The 17,894-nt window shown below is 36.2% G+C and overlaps 1 protein-coding gene and 1 pseudogene across 1 annotated transcript; one reads left to right on the top strand and one right to left on the bottom strand.

The window, feature by feature from the left end:
* The first annotated feature begins 6,339 nt into the window (after positions 1–6,339).
* Positions 6,340–8,897, top strand: LOC149383671 (uncharacterized; annotated as a pseudogene).
* Positions 8,898–16,914: 8,017 nt separating this feature from the next.
* LOC149383670 (uncharacterized) lies at positions 16,915–17,894 on the bottom strand. The gene is made up of 2 exons (XM_089628167.1): positions 17,198–17,894; positions 16,915–17,032 (listed from the first exon to the last, which is right to left on the bottom strand). The coding sequence occupies exon 1, from the start codon at positions 17,802–17,804 to the stop codon at positions 17,280–17,282; it is 525 nt and encodes a 174-aa protein (XP_089484293.1). The 5' UTR covers positions 17,805–17,894; the 3' UTR covers positions 16,915–17,032; positions 17,198–17,279.

Genomic DNA, 17,894 nt, shown 5'->3' with positions numbered 1-17,894 from the left:
TTTTCTTTGAACGATCGAAAGAACTGTTTCTTTTTTTTTTTTTTTTTTAATCCAGGGAGATGATGGAGGAGGGAAATCAAATGAGAGGAATTTATACATTTAAGGGCTTGGGACTTTTTTTGGGAGTTAATTACAAGAATGCACTTGCCTTTTGCTTTTGCTTTTTATTTTTTATTTTTCTGAGCTAATAATGCATAGTAGCGTCAGGGCCGGCCAATGATTGTTGAGGCCTTAAGCGAAACATTAAAATGAGGTCTTACAAAAATAAATAAATATAAAATTCAAAAGTAATAGTATGACTTTTTTAACAGCAATTTTTAACATTGTCTTCTTAAATTAAAAGGGAAAAAAAAAGAGAAAATGTCTTTGGGTTCGTGATTTTCGGTACCCGTCTTTCCGGAACGGCAATACCGAGAAAGTCGCCTCTGATCTCCCACCCATGGGCTGTTGAGTCCGTTACAGCTCTATCTACCATTGATCAATCGGTTTGTTGAATTGTTGAGCTATTTTGTTGAATCAGTGCTAATTCGCGAATCAGTTGATTAATTAACTAACTGAATTGAGTTAGAATAATTAATTAACTGATTGGTTAAATTAAGAATTAGCTTAGGTTCTGATTTTTTTTTTGTGAGTAAAATTAATTTACTAACTGACTGAATTAGGAATTAGGTTAATTAATTGAATGCTTTGAATAGAAATTTGAATGCTTTGAATATGAATTAACTTAAGTTCTGATTTTTGTAAATTTTTTTGTGAATTTCCAATCCAAACATTTAGTTAATTAATTAGCGTAATTCAATTCAGTCTGTTAATTAATTAACTGATTCGCGAAGGGTATAATTATCTGCTAAGAAAAAATGGGTTATTTCCTTAATTAAATGAAACTTAGGTTATTCCCCTAACAAGAAGTGTAAAATGGGCTAATGACAACAAATTACACATTGTTTATTTTGTAAAAAATTCGAGGCATTTTTTTCAAAAATATGAGGCCTTTTTTTAAAACCTTTTTTCACAAAAAATTTGGGGCCTTAAGCCTTTGCTTAAGTGGCCTATCATTAGGGCCGGCCCTGAGTAGCGTAGGTCGTGTTTTGTGTTTGGTGCTTGAAAATAAAAGGAATTAAATGTACAATGGACTATGGAGTTAAAATGACCAGTGCATGAGTCAAGGTGTCTCTAGCTAAAACCTATATTTTGTTTTAATGACTCATCAAGGTGCCAAATATAAACAGGCAATTGAATATATTGCATACCCTAAAAGAGCACAGAAGAGGAAAAAGTTTCAAACCAACACTATAATTATAAATGCTTTTCCATTTTTTTTTTTCTTTCTGCATACTTTCTTCCATTTTTCTCTCTACGTGAGTCCCATCTGCTGATCGATCAAATACAACGCGTATTACCAAAACGCATCCAAACAACTTTTTATCAAACACTTAGATGGAATTAAGTCCAAAAACTCTGTTCATAGAAAGAAGGAAAATCAATCAGTTTCAAACACCCACACGCACACACACCAACTAGTTATTAAGGAATGGAATATCATATAAAATTAATATTAGCATAAAACTCATGTAAAACCCCAAGCCCATACAGAAAGGCATTGCCTTTTCTATTCAAGACCATTAAAATTGATATTTCCATCAGATCTACATGATCGGACAACGAACATATACAATTGAAGAAAATGCACGTAAAAATGCTAAATAAAAAAATGGAATAAGGGAAAAAAAATCAGAAGAAGAAGGAAAAAAAAAGTACCAACATGATATTCCCATTTCACTATGGAATAACGATACTGAAACATAAATAAATAAAAATAAAAAAAATTCCTTAAACCACCCTGTCGGGCCCGGCCATTATGAATCAAATCTTATTTACAAGAATTTTGGATACTAAAATCAATAATCACGTTTTTTGTAAATCAAATAAATGTTCATTCTATCTCCCTCTCACCGAGTAAAAAAAAAAATTGCATAACTCGTGATTTAAACCACAGTTTTAACAAACTTGATACCAACATGAATCCTTCGACAACGTAAGACCTATTTCTCATTAGTGATATATTTTAACTTTACGTGTTAGTAAGAATGTACACTATTGCATTAAGTGGACCTTTATTTCATTTCTAAACTTCGTGTCTGTTTTCTTTAATAACGACTCTCAAATGGAATTTAAACCACTTACGCCTTTTATTTTCCTTAAAACCGAATGAACATAGATATATAGGCAGAGTCAATTTTGACCATATAGCTCTAGATTACGTAATTGAAATAAAATGTCATGAGAAGTCATAAATGAAGAGCTAATATTTGCATACAAGTTTTCCAAAACCAAAAGAAAAGAAATATGTGAAGACAGACCCGGCCCATCAACTAGGGAGTTAAAGCAAAAGCTTTAGGCCCCTTTTCTCAAAAGGCCCATAAAGAAAAAAAAATCCTTTTATATATACAAAAGTAAAGCATAAAAACATATGTCTAGCCCACCTGCCACACGTACATAATCATTTAATATTATCGGAGATTTTTATGGACTTATACAAAAAGGAAGACGTACATCTGAGCCGATTTCTCAACCAAATGCACCAATTTTCAAAATGCTACTAAGTTTTTTTATTATTATAAGCAAAACCTATTTTTACCCTTTGAATAGACAGGTATACCCTTTAAATCATAAAATCTGTCAAGTTTTCACTATGTAGATCTTCAATAGCTCCATAATATATTTTTTTTTTTACATTTTTTACCATATTAACGAACATTTTTTTTATATATTCTAAATCGTCCCAAAATTAGTTTGAGAATAACAAAATTGTTCGAAATAACCATAAAAGTTTTAAATACATTAAAAGTTCAAAAATTACAGAAAAATCAATTAATGAATTTCAGATTTCTTGAGATTTTGTTGATGAACAAAATCCCTTTCTCCTCAAAAATCAAACAAAAATGTGAACAAACTTATTTTGCTATGTAAACGAAAAATATTGGAGTGAAGAATTTGAAGATGAAGTTCGTAGTTGAGATAGTTTGTTGACAAACATATTTTAGTTAAACATTTGTATTATTTGATGGTATTACTCTTATAATTATCATATGTGAAATTTATTTTGCATGTATTTTAAAAAGGCCCGATTATATATTTTCGCTTTAGGCTTTCAATTTCGTTAAGCCGGCCCTGTGTGAAGAAACCAAAACATGGCCTTGTATATATAATAATATAAAAATTGATACAATGAATAACTTGTGTTACAATTCTCTAAAAATTATAATTTCGTGTTATAATTTGTGTTACGGATAATCAATGGTAACATTAGATTTAGTCTTTTTTTTTTTCAAGGGAACAAATGTATCGTGAGGGGGTAATTTCGGAATTGGCAATAAGTCATTAAAGAAGAGAACCGCGTCGCAAGGGATATTTCACTTTCACACGCTCTTATTCTACACCACTCTAAGAAGAGACCAAGAAACTTCCCACGATTCTGATAAAAAAAAATTAAAAATAAAAAAATAAAAAAAATTAAAGAGAGAGAGAGATCAACAAATTGGATTCAGTCAATGCGATCTTTCTTTTTTTTTAAATAAAATTGTATCATATATATATATATATATATATATATATATATATATATATATATATATATTTTAATAATATCATATATTATTACGATCAATTAAATGTCACCATACAATGATACAAGTGCTGAAAAATAAATTGTCGCAATACATATTTTCCTATCCGTTTAAGTATTTTAATATGTAGAATTTCACTAGGTTTAGCATATTTCAAATCTAATTTTTTGTGCCGGGTATTAGGCCATTATATGGCACTTGCTTCTTAAATGAGAATTGATTTGTTTGTAATTTTATAAAAATACACTTTTCCTTTGACAAAATCTCTCTCTACGTTTTCTCTTTAAAGTTTGAAGAAAAAACCAGCTGCGCCCAGGTCTTCATCTTCCCTGGGGCTGGGCTTGGCTCCGGCTCCGGCTCCGGCCATTGCCATCCTCTAGCTCCGGGGGAGGAGACAAAGTTGTGGATTCCGTACATCGGTGTGGTGGAGGAAGAAAGAGGGAAGGCAATGGCGGACTTGTCGATGGTGACAGCGGGTCCACAGTGGGCTGTGGACCGTAGATGACTACGGTGGCATGACGGTAACTACCAAAGTGTTTGCAGTGATGGTTGTTGCCGGCGGTCTTGTGATGGTGGTCATCATCGATTGCGGTGTTCTGGTGAGAGTAGGCGAGGAGTCTAGCCATTGTCGATGGCATGGAGATGCCAGAACCTATGCTCTGACATATGTTGCGGGCGTATAATATGGACAAAGTGCGTGGGTCAAAGGATCTCCGTCTCTCCACTCACCGGTCAACGAAAAAATACCGGTGTTGTTATCTGTTTTATGTTATGTTAATGTTTTTTTATGTTCTTATGTTGATTTTATTTGTCAGTACTTTTTGTTGTCTGATTATATTCGTACTATTTTGGATTGGGGACAGATTAGCCGCCTCCCACCATTCCGTTGTGGATTTCCTGTTAGAGTTTTGTCTATGCATGCTGGAGACTCGTCTTTGAAATTTTGTTTAGACAGTGTCAAGATGTGGTAAACGAAATGTCACAAAATGTGGTAACCCAGTTCGATGCAACGTTATCTACTCTGGGGGGCAGCGTGGCCAAGTGAAAAGGAAATTCACTATATAAAAAGTAGTAAAAGTACAATGGTTGAATTATAAGAGCAATCACTTCTTTGAATGCCATTTACCTAATACTACCGGTGAATTTCAACTCAGGCTCCCCATAAATCTGAGTTCCTATCACTTCCACTCTCAAACACTCTACCGTGTGTTTGGTAGATCTCAATCTCAATGCACCTGAACAAGGAATTACTCAATTACAACACCCACAACAATTCACCAACACTCAATAGATCTAAAGATGTGTTCGGAGAATTATAGTTCATTCATCAAAACAATTAGTTTTTCAGTCCGCCGATCATGCACGTCTATAAACTCTAAAAGTCTTAATGAATGCGTAAGAGCTACTATGGGAGAAGCGCACGGCTTTCATAGTAGCAATATCTCTGGAAGTCAATCCATGGTTTCATTATCCCCGTATAGAACCAATGTAAAAATTCTTTAGCGAAACATTCTAGAAGAACGAGAAACTTGCCAGAAATACATATCAGCGAACAAGGACAAGATGTATATGCACAAAGTGCAACATAATGCACGACATCTTTTCAATCTAACTTGCTGTAAAAAAATAAGCCAACAATAGGCGTATCAACAATCTTCATAATTATCGGACCAAGTTGCTTGGATCTCTCTATCAATCATTGGAGGTATTTCGAAATAGCCAAAAGTTCCCAAAATATTCATGTGCTCTATATCCTTCTTTATGTCGAAAGTATGCACAAGGTGAGCGAACACATGCACTTAGTCTTAGATCTTTTCTGACTTTAGGCCTGTATTATGTCTTAGATGCTATTCACTTGTTTCAATAGGTACTTTATCTTTTTTTTCTTTTTACTATTGAAAAAATAAAGTAATTAAGGATGAGAGGTATTAAGATTTTTATCATCCAGGCGTCGAGCTATTTCTCCGTAGGACCTCCCCTACAGTATCGTCACCGCTGGCATCGATTAATTCAGCGCCGTAGCGCCTTGGTACTCGAACATTGGCTCGAGGCATTTTCTACCCGTTCGTACCCTTCGTGCATTAGAAATTAATACAATTGTAAAATAGTCTAAACTTGTATACAAGTAGTAAAATAGTAATAAAAAAATTATAAACTTTAAAGTTATCATGCTTAACTAATTTATGTTACAATGTCAATATGTGTATAGTGTAAAAAAAATTAGAAAAGTGAAAGACGTGAAGAACATATTGTATATATAACCAATACGAGTGAGAAAAGTCCAAACAAATTCGAGTAAAAAAAATGATTCCCAATTATGGTGTTTGGATAGCACTAAGACTAAAATTGAGATACTTTATCATTTCATATAAAAAAGAGAAAATGGTGGCATAAATACCAAAAGTTTGAACATATTTGCATTTCCTTACCAAATGTTTAAAACCTGCGGGTAAAATACCTAAGGTTATATTTCATGAACTCCGTTACTACCTGTGGCGTTAGGTTGGACGGGAATGACAGATGTCATCATCTGGGATATATTTGAAAATTAAGTAATGAGAATTGAATGAAAAAAACATTTGAAAAAAACATTAATAGAATAGAACTAATAAATAAAAAAAAAAACAAATGAAATACTCCAGATGATACACGAACGAATAAAAAAAAAAACAAAACAAACGAAACCTAATATCCCGTTCGAACGACAGCTGCGATGGAGGACCCTGAATCGTCGAAGAATCCTGGCGAAGACGAAGATTACATGGCGAAGACGAAGAAAAATCTTGAAGACGAGGCAGTCGGAGTTGAAGACTTTGATCTTGCAGAGGAAGAGTTCGAAGATCATGGGGAACACGAAGAAGACATGGGTAACACGAACAAGTCTTGGTGGCACGTAGTCAATGAGGTCTGTCATCAAGGAGAGCCAGGAGAGGCGGGCAGTGACGACTCTGATGAAGCAAGAGACGAGAGCGACTTGGACAGCCTTTGTAGCGATGAAGAAGAAGAGCATGTGAAGAAGAGTAAGCAGCGATACAATCCGCGCACGAGGTCAGAAGATTTCAAATTTAAATTAGGTATGGAGTTTCCTTCAATTGATGATCTGAGGCATGTGTTAAAAGAAGAATTTATAAGGGGAGATAGGGAGTTCAAGTTTGTGTTCAACGATAAGAGTCGTTTGAGAGCAGTGTGTAAGGGAAAAGACTGTCCATGGTCATTGTATGCTAGAAGACTTCATTCAGAGTCTAAAACAGTCAGAATTAATACTCTAGTGGATCAGCATGACTGTGGGATTGTTTTTTATAATAAGTTGATTAATAGTCAATGGTTAGCTAATCACTTTCTAGATCAGTTTAGGCTTAACCCCAATATGGATTTCCCGAGCTTTAGGGAAATGACAAAGGCTTCAAAGTTCAAGGATGTATCAAGTACAGTTTTTTACAGGGCAAAATCGAAGGCTAGGAGGGTATTAGAGGGTTCTATAAAGGATCAATATGCCATTCTTGATGACTACTGTAGGCAGTTGATGGCTACAAATCCAGGAAGCACTGCTATTTTGAAAACTAAAATGGTGAATGGGAAAAGGGTATTTGAAAGAGCATATGTCTGTCTAAAAGCATGCAAAGATGGGTTTAACAAAGGGTGTAGACCGTTGCTAGGCTTTGATGGTTGTTTTTTGAAGGGTTATTGCAAAGGAATGTTGCTAGCTGCTGTAGGAATAGATGCAAATAACTCTCAATATCTTGTAGCTTTTGCAGTAGTAGAAAAGGAAAACACTGCTACTTGGGGATGGTTTCTACAGCTTGTGAGTGAAGATTTGCATATTGAAAACCCTAGAGTGTTCACTGTTATGAGTGACAGGCAGAAGGGTCTGGAAAAGACTTTGGCCGAGACATTTCCAGGTGCTGAAGGCAGATTTTGTGTTAGGCATCTTCATGCCAACTTCAAGCAAAAGCATGGCGGTTTGCTGCTCAAACAGATGCTCTGGGGGTGTGCAAAAGCTACAACAACAGCTGAATTCTTGAGGAGAATGAGAGAGCTAAAAGAAGAAGACACATCAGCATATGAGTGGCTAGCTCAGAAGAACCCTAGAGAATGGAGCAAGTCACACTTTAGAGAATATGTAAAGTGTGACATGCTCCTTAATAACTTGTGTGAGAGCTTTAATTCTGCTATACTGCATGCCAGAGACAAGCCAATTGTCACCCTCCTAGAAAAAATAAGATTCTGGTTGATGTGTCGGTTTGAAACCAAACGCCAAGCTGTACTTAAGTGGAAGCATGATGTGGGGAAGAGGATTATGACCATTATAGAGTTGTACAAAAAATCAGCAAGGTAAATAATCTTTAATGTTTATCTCTTTGTTTTTCTGTCTTTGTGAAATAATCTTTAATCTATATTATTTCTGATGCACAATCAAGCATGTTATATATATTTTGTAGTAATATGTAATGGTATGGACTTTGTAAATTAGGTATTGTATGCCTACTCCAGCTGGAAATGGCAAGTTTCAAGTCACATTCATGGGTGCTGAATCATTGGTTGTTGACCTCAAAGAAAAGACATGTTCATGTAGAAACTTTGAACTCACGGGTATTTTAAATGTTTTGAAAATATTTTGGACTGAATTGTTAATGATTTTGGACTGGATTGTTAATGATTTTGGACTAAATTGTTAATGATTTTGGACTGGATTGTTAATGATTTTTTACTGAATTGTTAATGATTTTGGAATGAATGTTTACCATGTCCTCATGCCCTCTCTTGTATATGGTCATCCGGGTTAAATATTATGGACTTCATAGATCCATCATACAAGAGAGAGGCATACATCGCTGCTTACAGTGGTGTCATCCAACCGATGACCAGTCCTGACCACTGGCCTGAACCTGGACTGAACCCTATCGAGCCTCCTGAAGACCATGTCATGCCCGGCATGCCAAAGAAGAAAAGGAACAGATCTGCTGATGAACCACCCCCCGGCAGATGCAACAAAGTACCCTAGAAGAGGCCAGAAGAACCACTGCAGTGTGTGTGGTGAAAGTGGACACTCTAAACAAACTTGTAAAAGCAGAACCCCACTGGTGAAATAGAAGATGTTTTATTGAAAGTGTAGAAGCTGTTTTATTGTTGTGGTTAAGTAATATAGAACCTGTTTTATTGCAGGTCAAAGCAACCAGAAAGAGAGGCAGACCAATCAAGGAAAATCCAGCACCGGAAACAGTAAAAAGAATTGAGAGAAGAAAGAGACAACAGAGATCAGCTGCAGAATGAATCCAAGACAGGAATGTTTGATGTTTTTGTTGTTGGAATCAAAAAGGAAATTTTTGATGTTTTTTTTATGTTAATGTTGGTGGAATCAAACAGAAAATTGTTGATGTTTTTTTTATGTTAATGCTGGAATCAAACAGGAATTTTTGGTGTTGCTGGAATCAAACATATTCTTTGGTCCCTGATTTCTTTGGTCTACATATTCTTTGGTCCCTGATTTCTTTGGTCCCTGATTTCTTTTGATCTACATATTCTTTAGTTTTCTAGTGATTTGTCTAGCATTTAGTTATTGGTATAAAGATAGGGAAAATATATTTTGATCTACATATTCTCCTGAGTTGGTGTGTCAAGGACTGGGATCAAGAATCAGTTCCAAAATATATTTCATTTGATCAAAGAACAAGAGATTACAAATATCGGTCTCAACACAACACTAAACTGAGATACATTCCAAGCATCAGAACACACTACAACACTAAACTGAGATACATTTCAAGCATCAGTTTATTCCATTCAGACACATTTCAAACACAACACTAATACACATACAAATAATGTCAAAATCAGAATACATTTCAAGCTGACTCCTGTGTCTTTCTTGAACTTCATCTCAACCCCAGAATCGCTTGAGAATTCCACTCCTGCACCAAACTGAGACTCCAATAGATTTATTTTTCTTATCAAACCCGGAATTACTTGCTTTGACCTCTCACACATCGGTGGGTCTATCCATTCAAAAAAACCTGCAACCGTCACTCTGTACCCATTCAAAGAACCCAACAGGGAATTATAGCACGACCACAATAGGGAATTAAATCACGGGACGGGAATTATAGCCCGACCACAACAGGGAATTAAATCACCTACCTTTGCTCTGTAACAACTTCTGAACCTCCTACCTGGATTTGTATCCGTCCACGACGTCTTCTCAGTCCATTGAACGCCGCAATAACAAGTCTCAGTCGGACGAAATCCATCGTGCTTCACCGACGAACTCCTACGCACACCTCGATGGCCATTATACGATGAAGATGACGACATCGCTAGGTTGCTGGAGTTTCGATGAAGAGATGAGATCAACAGATGGTGATGGAGTTGAGGACTCGATGGAGATGGCGATGGAGTTGAAGACTCGATGGAGATGGCGACTCGATGGAGATGGCGATGGAGTTGAAGACTCGATGGAGATGGCGATGGAGTTGTCGAAGAAAAGAAGAAGAAGAAAAAACCTAGGTCAGTAATTTGGGGATTTCGACCAAATGTATTTAATCAAATGTATTTCATTTGTTTTTCTTTTCTTTTTTTTTATTAGTTCTATTAACGTTTTTTTCATTCAATTCTCATTACTTAATTTTCGAATATACTCCAGATGATGACATCTGTCATTCCCGTCCAACCTAACGCCACAGGTAGTAACGGAGTTCATGAAATATAACCTTAGGTATTTTGCCCGCAGGTTTTAAACATTTGGTAAGGAAATGCAAATATGTTCAAACTTTGGGTATTTATGCCACCATTTTCTCTAAAAAAATGATAAATTTACTAGGAGTGATAAAAAAAAAAAAGTAATGTTATTTGGCACGGCTCACGATTTTCAATGATCCACTCAGAAGTTGACACATGGATGTTTAATACTTTTGGATGGGCACGTGTCAACTTCTGAATGGATCGTTGAAAATCGTGAGACGTGCCAAAAAGCATTCCCGTAAAAAAAACAAGAGAACTCGAGTCAAAGAAAGAGAGAACATTTTTTTTCCTATTATGACCTCACTTTATTCAATTAATTACTTTTCATTTACTTTCTCAGCAACTTTTTATTTTATTTCTCAACAACTTAAATCAAATCTCATAACTTTCCAATCAAGACCATTTGAAAATAATATTTTCTCTCTTCTAAAAAAATTACAACATACTTTATTTTTTTCTTACTTATTTTAATAAATACCCAAAATTTAGACCAATCAAAACCTCCATAAAAAATCTTTTTCTCTCCTCCTAACACTTTTCTTTCCTCCTCTCTCATTCCCAAGTTTTCACATCCCCACCAATTCTCTTTTTCATCCTTCTTTCTCTCTCTTTTTCCATATTTCTCTCTTCTTATTTACATATGTATTTAATTTATTCTTTCTTAATACTTTAATTTTTCTACGTTTTTAAGCTTGAAATATATAAAAAATAAAAAAAAAAAAAAAAAAATCATTTATTAAAGAATTTGGGTTCTATTTGAAGATTTAGTGACCAACTTGTTACTGATTTTTCAAACATAATCTGAGTTTCGTTTGAAGATTTAGTGACAACATTATCACTAATTTAAAAACTTGTTTCGTTTGAAGATTTAGTGACAAACTTGTCACTTAATAAAAAAAATGAATTAGTGAAAAACTTATCACTAATTCTTCAAATAGAAACCCAGATTCTGTTTGAAGATTAAGTGAAAATTTTATCACTAAATCGAAAACATGCCGAATTAATGACAAATATGTCATTAAAGTTACGTAATTAGTGACAAACTTGTAACTAAATTCAATATTTTTTAGATTTTTGCAATACGTTAACTTCAAAAAATTTACCAATGTTTCTCATAATTCCACTAGTGCGTATTTTTATTTACGTGCAGTGATGGGAGATATTTTTACTTTCGTCAAGCATAACGGTTCATGGTTCATAGATGAATTTTACGAGACCAATTGATACTAATATCACCGAACTTGTAATTCATCACTACATCCATTCATTAAGACTCTTCAATTTATTTATTCAATATTAATCACTAATCCACTCGTGCGTTTTTCATGTATATGCTCAATAATTCTCTGGCTTTAGTAATAAAGTTAATTCTTGTTGAAATGAGTTTTAAATGCCAAAGAAGGTGATATTTGGATTGATGAAATTTATAATGTTGAATTTTATGGTTGAACATCATGAACTCAATGATTTAATCTGTTAATGCCGAAAAATAGATCAACACTTGAAACCGGCCGTGATTAGATCTGTTGGGAAGTTATAAGTTTGTATCAAACACGAACAATCGATCTGATATCAATTTTTGAAAAATAAGGTGTGGTATCGGACACGAACAATCGCTCCAATACCACTTTGATTGGTAAATGACTTCCCTAATGGTTAATTACGGTTCTCGTGTATTGAACATGAACAATCGTTTCAATATTTCTTATTGGGTAACCAATCTCTTAGCCTTGCAATATGTTTACAAATGCATAATAGAAGAAAACGTGAAGAATCGCTAATCTTTAACGTAAACAATAATTACCATAATACTCAAAATCATTTAACAATATGTAATATTTAGACAAGCATAATCAACACAAACCATAAGATGATTTCATATTACATATCTTTCGGCTCAGCTACAGATCCTCCATGCTCCTAGCTTTTTGATATCCTTGCTTCTTGCGTCAGGCTTCTAGTGATCTTCAGATCTCGGCGTCTCCTTTCTCCTTGAATCTTCGGATCTCCAAGCTCTCGGATTCTTTAGCTGCTCATTGGTTGATGGATACCAGAGTCTCCCAAGATGTAATATCCATAAGGATAGAGACCAAGGTGTGGGCCAACTCTTTTCTCGCTAATTACTCCAACAAGGTGTTAGAATAAAATTCTTTCTTTCTTTGTGAAGTGGTATGAACGAATTTTCCAACTTCGAGAGAGAGGAAAAATGTCCAAGCCAAGAGGGAGGAGGTTGGCGAAATTCCAAGAGTGGAATAGGCATGAATGGGCGATTTTTGCCTTAGCTTAAGCCCTCTATTTATAGCTTTTTAACTTACCCCAAAAAGAATATGCAGTTTCTTGATTTCTTTTGATCTTATTCTAATTAATGCGAGATATTTATTCTATGAATAGAACAAAGCAAATATCTTCTAGATACTTAAATAAATAAAATATCCAGATCATATACGATATTTATTTACTTCACATTATTAATCAGATAAATGATTGATATAGAATATCACCATGATATTCTCAATAAATAACATAATTAATTCATCATTTATTCCTCACAATATATTAATCAGGTATTGATTAATACCGAATATTTTCATAATATTCTCAATAAATAACATAATTAATTCATTATTTATTTCTCAGATAATACAATAGAAGAGAATATCTCCATGATACTCTCAATAAATAACATAATTAATATTTTTTTTCTCCCAATAAGATACTATTCTATAAATAGATTAGTAGAGAATATCTTCATGATACTCTTAAATAATTAATATATTAAATACTCATTAAATCGGATCATATTTAATATATAATATTTATTTACTATTTAAGAAAAACCTTAATTTAATTGGACTTTGATCAAACAAATTCAAGGTTAATGTACCAAGATGTACACGTCTACTACAAGTCTTATTGGGCCTTGTGGACTGATTCAAATTGCTTTTTTACAAGTCTATTTAATCTAAGTGATATTTCTGAGTTATTTAACAAGTAATAACTTATTCATAAAATACATTATTACGAATGCGAAAGATACTGCAACTAAGTTGTAGTAGTGAGTGTGTGATCAATTGTCTAATTATTACGAGTATCTCTATTCATCTTCATCAGAGTCACGTTGGGGACTATGGACCTAGTAACTGAAGCTCCCACGAATATAAATAATTAGACGAAACCTCTATTTTCTCTTATTTATTTGATTTGTCAACCTCGACGTCACACCACAAGATGAGCCGAGACTGCACTCTTCTTGTTAGTAGATTTATATTTTACTCGATGTTAAGAGCGTCCATTGATTTAGTCAGTTCATGAGTTCAATCCTCCAGGTTCAACCGGTATGGAGAAATGTCAATTATTCTGTTATACTTTTCTTGATACATATGAGCCCTAAGCATCGTTTCTTCCCCAACGAAAGATTCTTTTGTACGCACTTACTGCAAAAGTACGCAAAATCAATCGGTTTTGGAATCAATTCTTAGGTGAGTGAACATTGAGCTTCTTTCATGAAGGCTTGATTATGTATCTGTGAATCACTTTTCGCTCAGATCGTATCCTAGATTCCCAAGACATAAGTATTTAGGCATCTACAAGTAGTCATTAACGAATGAGTCAAAGAACCCGATAATACAACCTAAAAGTCTGTGACCATTTCAGGATTTAGATCAAGTCTCACTGTGATCATCATAGCAACCCCGATTAGTGTGTTGTAACAGTTCTTAAACGGCACATCAACAATCAAAGTCTGTCCGGGTTGTACACATATCAAATGTGTGGAATGCTCCCCTAAGTGATCAATCTTTCACTTGTGTTCAATATATGTGATTTTAGATCCAGCTATCCAGGCATAGATCAATAACCGACCATGTTTTAGCTCACCGCCCGAACTTAGATGTCCAACATGTAATTCAGTTTAATACGGAGGCTATTGATGATAGTTGTTATTGATTCTAACTAGATTACAACTCACTAATCAATAATGCTAATAAAGTAAACTTTCTATTATATTCAGTAATTATATTCAGTGGACAATATTCCTAACATGATCTAGGGCCAGACCCTATGATCATGCAGTGGGTGAATGATTAAAAATTCTCTAAACTCGCCGCCTCCGCCGTCCTGGAATGAGGTTTCCGGCGACACCTGAAAAAAGAGAGAAATAGGTGGGCTAGAAGGATGCAGTGGTTTTTCCCTCGGAGCTTTCAGACACCCAACATTAGTCCAAGTGCTATGTGATGCAGGGGGCCTTTATTCTCCCTTTAGAGTTCTAGAGAAAGAAGGTGTGAGGTGAGATAGTGCAAAGTTTTGTTAGGTTTAGAGAAACTTACCTTCAAATGATGAAATGAGTGGTATTTATAGTGAAGTAGAGGGGGTCGGGGTAGTCCTGTCATTTGGTCGTCATAAGGGGGAGACCCTGTCCAGACTTGGGACAGCTCTGTCGCAAGGACTTAGAACAGCCCTGTTGCGTGGACTTAGTGCGGCCCAGTCGCGTTGACTTTGGACGGCCCTGTCGCGTGGACTTAGGACGGCCTTATCGTGTAGACTTAGTGTGACTGTGTCACGTTTACTTAGAACGGCCATGCCACGTGGACTTAGGACGGCCATGTCGTTTGGACTTAGGACAGTCATGTCGCTTGGACTTAAGACGGCCATGTCTCTTGGACTTTGGACAGCCTCGTCGCTCGTTGTCCAATCATTTCCGGCCTTCAACCATGACCGCCTCTTGCCACATTCGACATCTCGTCACGCTAGGCGTCTAGTCATATTTGGAGTCTCGTTACGTCTGGCGTCTTATCATATTTCACGGCCGGCATCTCGTCATTTTGGCCTCCAGTCTTCCCCCGGGTCTCCCGAACCTCTTATTGGGTTGGGCATGTGAAGTCCTTTCTCATTTGTTTTGGCCAGGGTCATTATACTTCATCAAGGAAAATTACCTCATACTATTAATCCCCGAGTTTCTTGGAAAATTTTATTGTTTCGGATCGAGTTTTAATTTTGGGTCGTCGACAATAAGAGGAGTGTTACAAGATTGAGGTCTCGTTTTGTCGATGTTATGGAGAGCATTGGCTTTTGTTTGGGTGGTGTTAAAATGTACGCTCTTCTTGTCAAGGTACCAAAAAAAATATTTCCTGATTATTGTGTACAAAAAAAAAAAATTAAAAGTTGGTTTGTGAGCTGTTAGATCATCATATGGCATTAAAAAATGTATGCTCTTCTTCTCAAGGTGCGAAAGTTGAGAACTTTGTGAGGTTTTAGTTTGTGTAAGTGATGCCGATTCATACCAAAAAAAAAAAACCAAAAAAAAATTAACAAAAATAATTTGTTTTGGGAGTTTATAAGATCATCATACGGTGTTCAAAATTAAATAAGTAAGGTGTAAAATATGACCGCGTTCGCTTCAGTAGCATGCCTTTAATGCTCTAATTTTTGTGTATTTTTTTTAATCTTTATATTTAAGACAGAGTCTTACTTTCTCTCAGCTAAAATACAGGCCAAAGATCTACAGGAAATTTTCGGGACCTAATATAAGCTTCGAAGTTCAGTTCCTACCGTTATCACATTTGCAAGGAAGATTTCGATCATCTCTGGGTCCGCACGACAGATTTCTCCACTTCGAAGTTGATCGGAGACACGACGAATTTCTGCTAGGAAATGAAGGAATTTTTTCTAGCCGTTATACAGAGAAGGCAAGGTGGATTTAATATTGGAGAAAGCTCGCAAGTACTGCTCCTAAAATTTCCGTAAGATTCTAATTTACGTTGCGAGATCTTTTTCCATGCCCAAAAGATTCTAAGTCTAGACCAAATGGGTGAAACACTGATTCTCATACGGGATCGGAAAGATCTTGTTGTACCGGGTGGTGCACCGCAATGCCATGCTACCTGAACCGGGCGATCGCTCCACTCTCGGGGTCGAGGACGAGGCGTTCTTGAACCAAGTCGTGTTGGAAGTCGAAGAGTCTCCGGGGCGAGGCGCGAGAGTGGTTCGACAAGAGCTCGAGATTAAGGCTATGAACCCATAAAAAAAATGACTGACAAAAAAAATTTGAGTCTGAGTTAGGCCGGAAAAATTTCTAAAGGTTTCCGATATGTTGTGACGCTCTCGGATTTTCACCGGCCGGACCTAATGAGAAAAAGGATATAATTGAATGGTTTGATTTGATTCAATTTTGGATTTTGTTTTTCTAATAATCTGGATTTTTTATTTTGTGAAATCCGCTTCTCTAATTTATTAGCAGCATTGAAACGTGTGTTACAAGTCAGTGTCTGAAGATAACGATCGACGGATAATATGTGTAATATATACAACATAGTGGACCACTTCAAAAAGAAAATTCCAAATTTAGTCTCCATAATAGTCTAGTTTTAGAGTATTATAGCAAAGAACCCAGAAAGGATTGGATTGGAAACAAAAATAGTGGAATCTTTGGCCCCACAACTTAATCACACTCTCATGGGTGCAATTAACTTATGGATGGCAACAAAAAAAGTAATCAAATCAAATTGTAACCCCAAATCATACATAAAGTAAAAATAAATTCTTGAATGTCACGCTAGGAAAAAAAATAGTGTCATGCTCACTATCTTTTTTCTTATAATTATTAATTATCATTATAATTAACATTTGCATTCACCCTCATAAGTAACACGCTTTGTTCTCGCTTGTTGTCTTTTCTGTACAATCGAAATTATTACAATCAGTTTATAACAATAATAAAAATTATATAATTTCTATTAAAAAAACTCTATGATTAAAAACAAAAACTTTAACGTCTAAACATCGCCGTCAAATGACGTCACCCCCATCCAGCTCACAAACAGCCACGAAAGACGACAAACCTGTCCACTCTCCAGCGCACGCTTAGCCGTTACCCGCCCCGGCGCAAGTTAGCCCCGCCGGCGCACGGAAGCCACCTCATCATCAGCTCGCGAGCACCGCCACGTCACCGCCGTGCTTCTCGACGATTACCGGCATAGCCTGATGATGATGATGAGCTGAGGACTGTTGTCCGTACCGTGACGAGAAATCGCGAAAAACTGCCTGTTCTTCTTCCTCCTCCGCCGCGTCCAAATTACCGTTGTACCCCTGTCCCTCGTCGAAGTTCAGAGAGTAGCTCAGAGGATCGTACTGGAATTTCCCGCTCCCCGAAGCCGTACGGCTGTTCCTATTCAGCCTCCGAATGAAGGTCTTCCACTTCGGACCCGCGACGATCTCCGACCACTCGCGGACCTTTCGCAGCGCCGTCAGTCCCCGGGACCACCACCGGCGATCAGAAAGACGGACGGTCGAGACTCGCTCCCACCACACCGATCCGGCGGCCGTGGACGGCGGTCTCCGGTCGCGGAAGCACGGGAAGCAGAAGCACCCTCGCCGGCCGCTGACGCTCCCACTTGGCTCCGAATTGCGGTCCACTTGGATCGTCGTCTCTAGGCCTTGAACCGCCATGGATAATTAGGGTTTCGAAACTCTCTCTCTCTCTCTCTCTGCGAGATTTTTTTTAGTTGCGATTGTCTCTCTCTTTCTTGATTTCATATA

Source organism: Urtica dioica, chromosome 10 (genome assembly GCF_054948205.1).
Source record: "Urtica dioica subsp. dioica isolate 48M chromosome 10, U.dioica_male_clone48M_v1_H2, whole genome shotgun sequence".
In the NCBI taxonomy this organism is placed as follows: Eukaryota; Viridiplantae; Streptophyta; class Magnoliopsida; order Rosales; family Urticaceae; genus Urtica; species Urtica dioica.
Note: the sequence above shows the minus strand (reverse complement) of the source record. Positions and strands in the feature narration are given on the sequence as shown.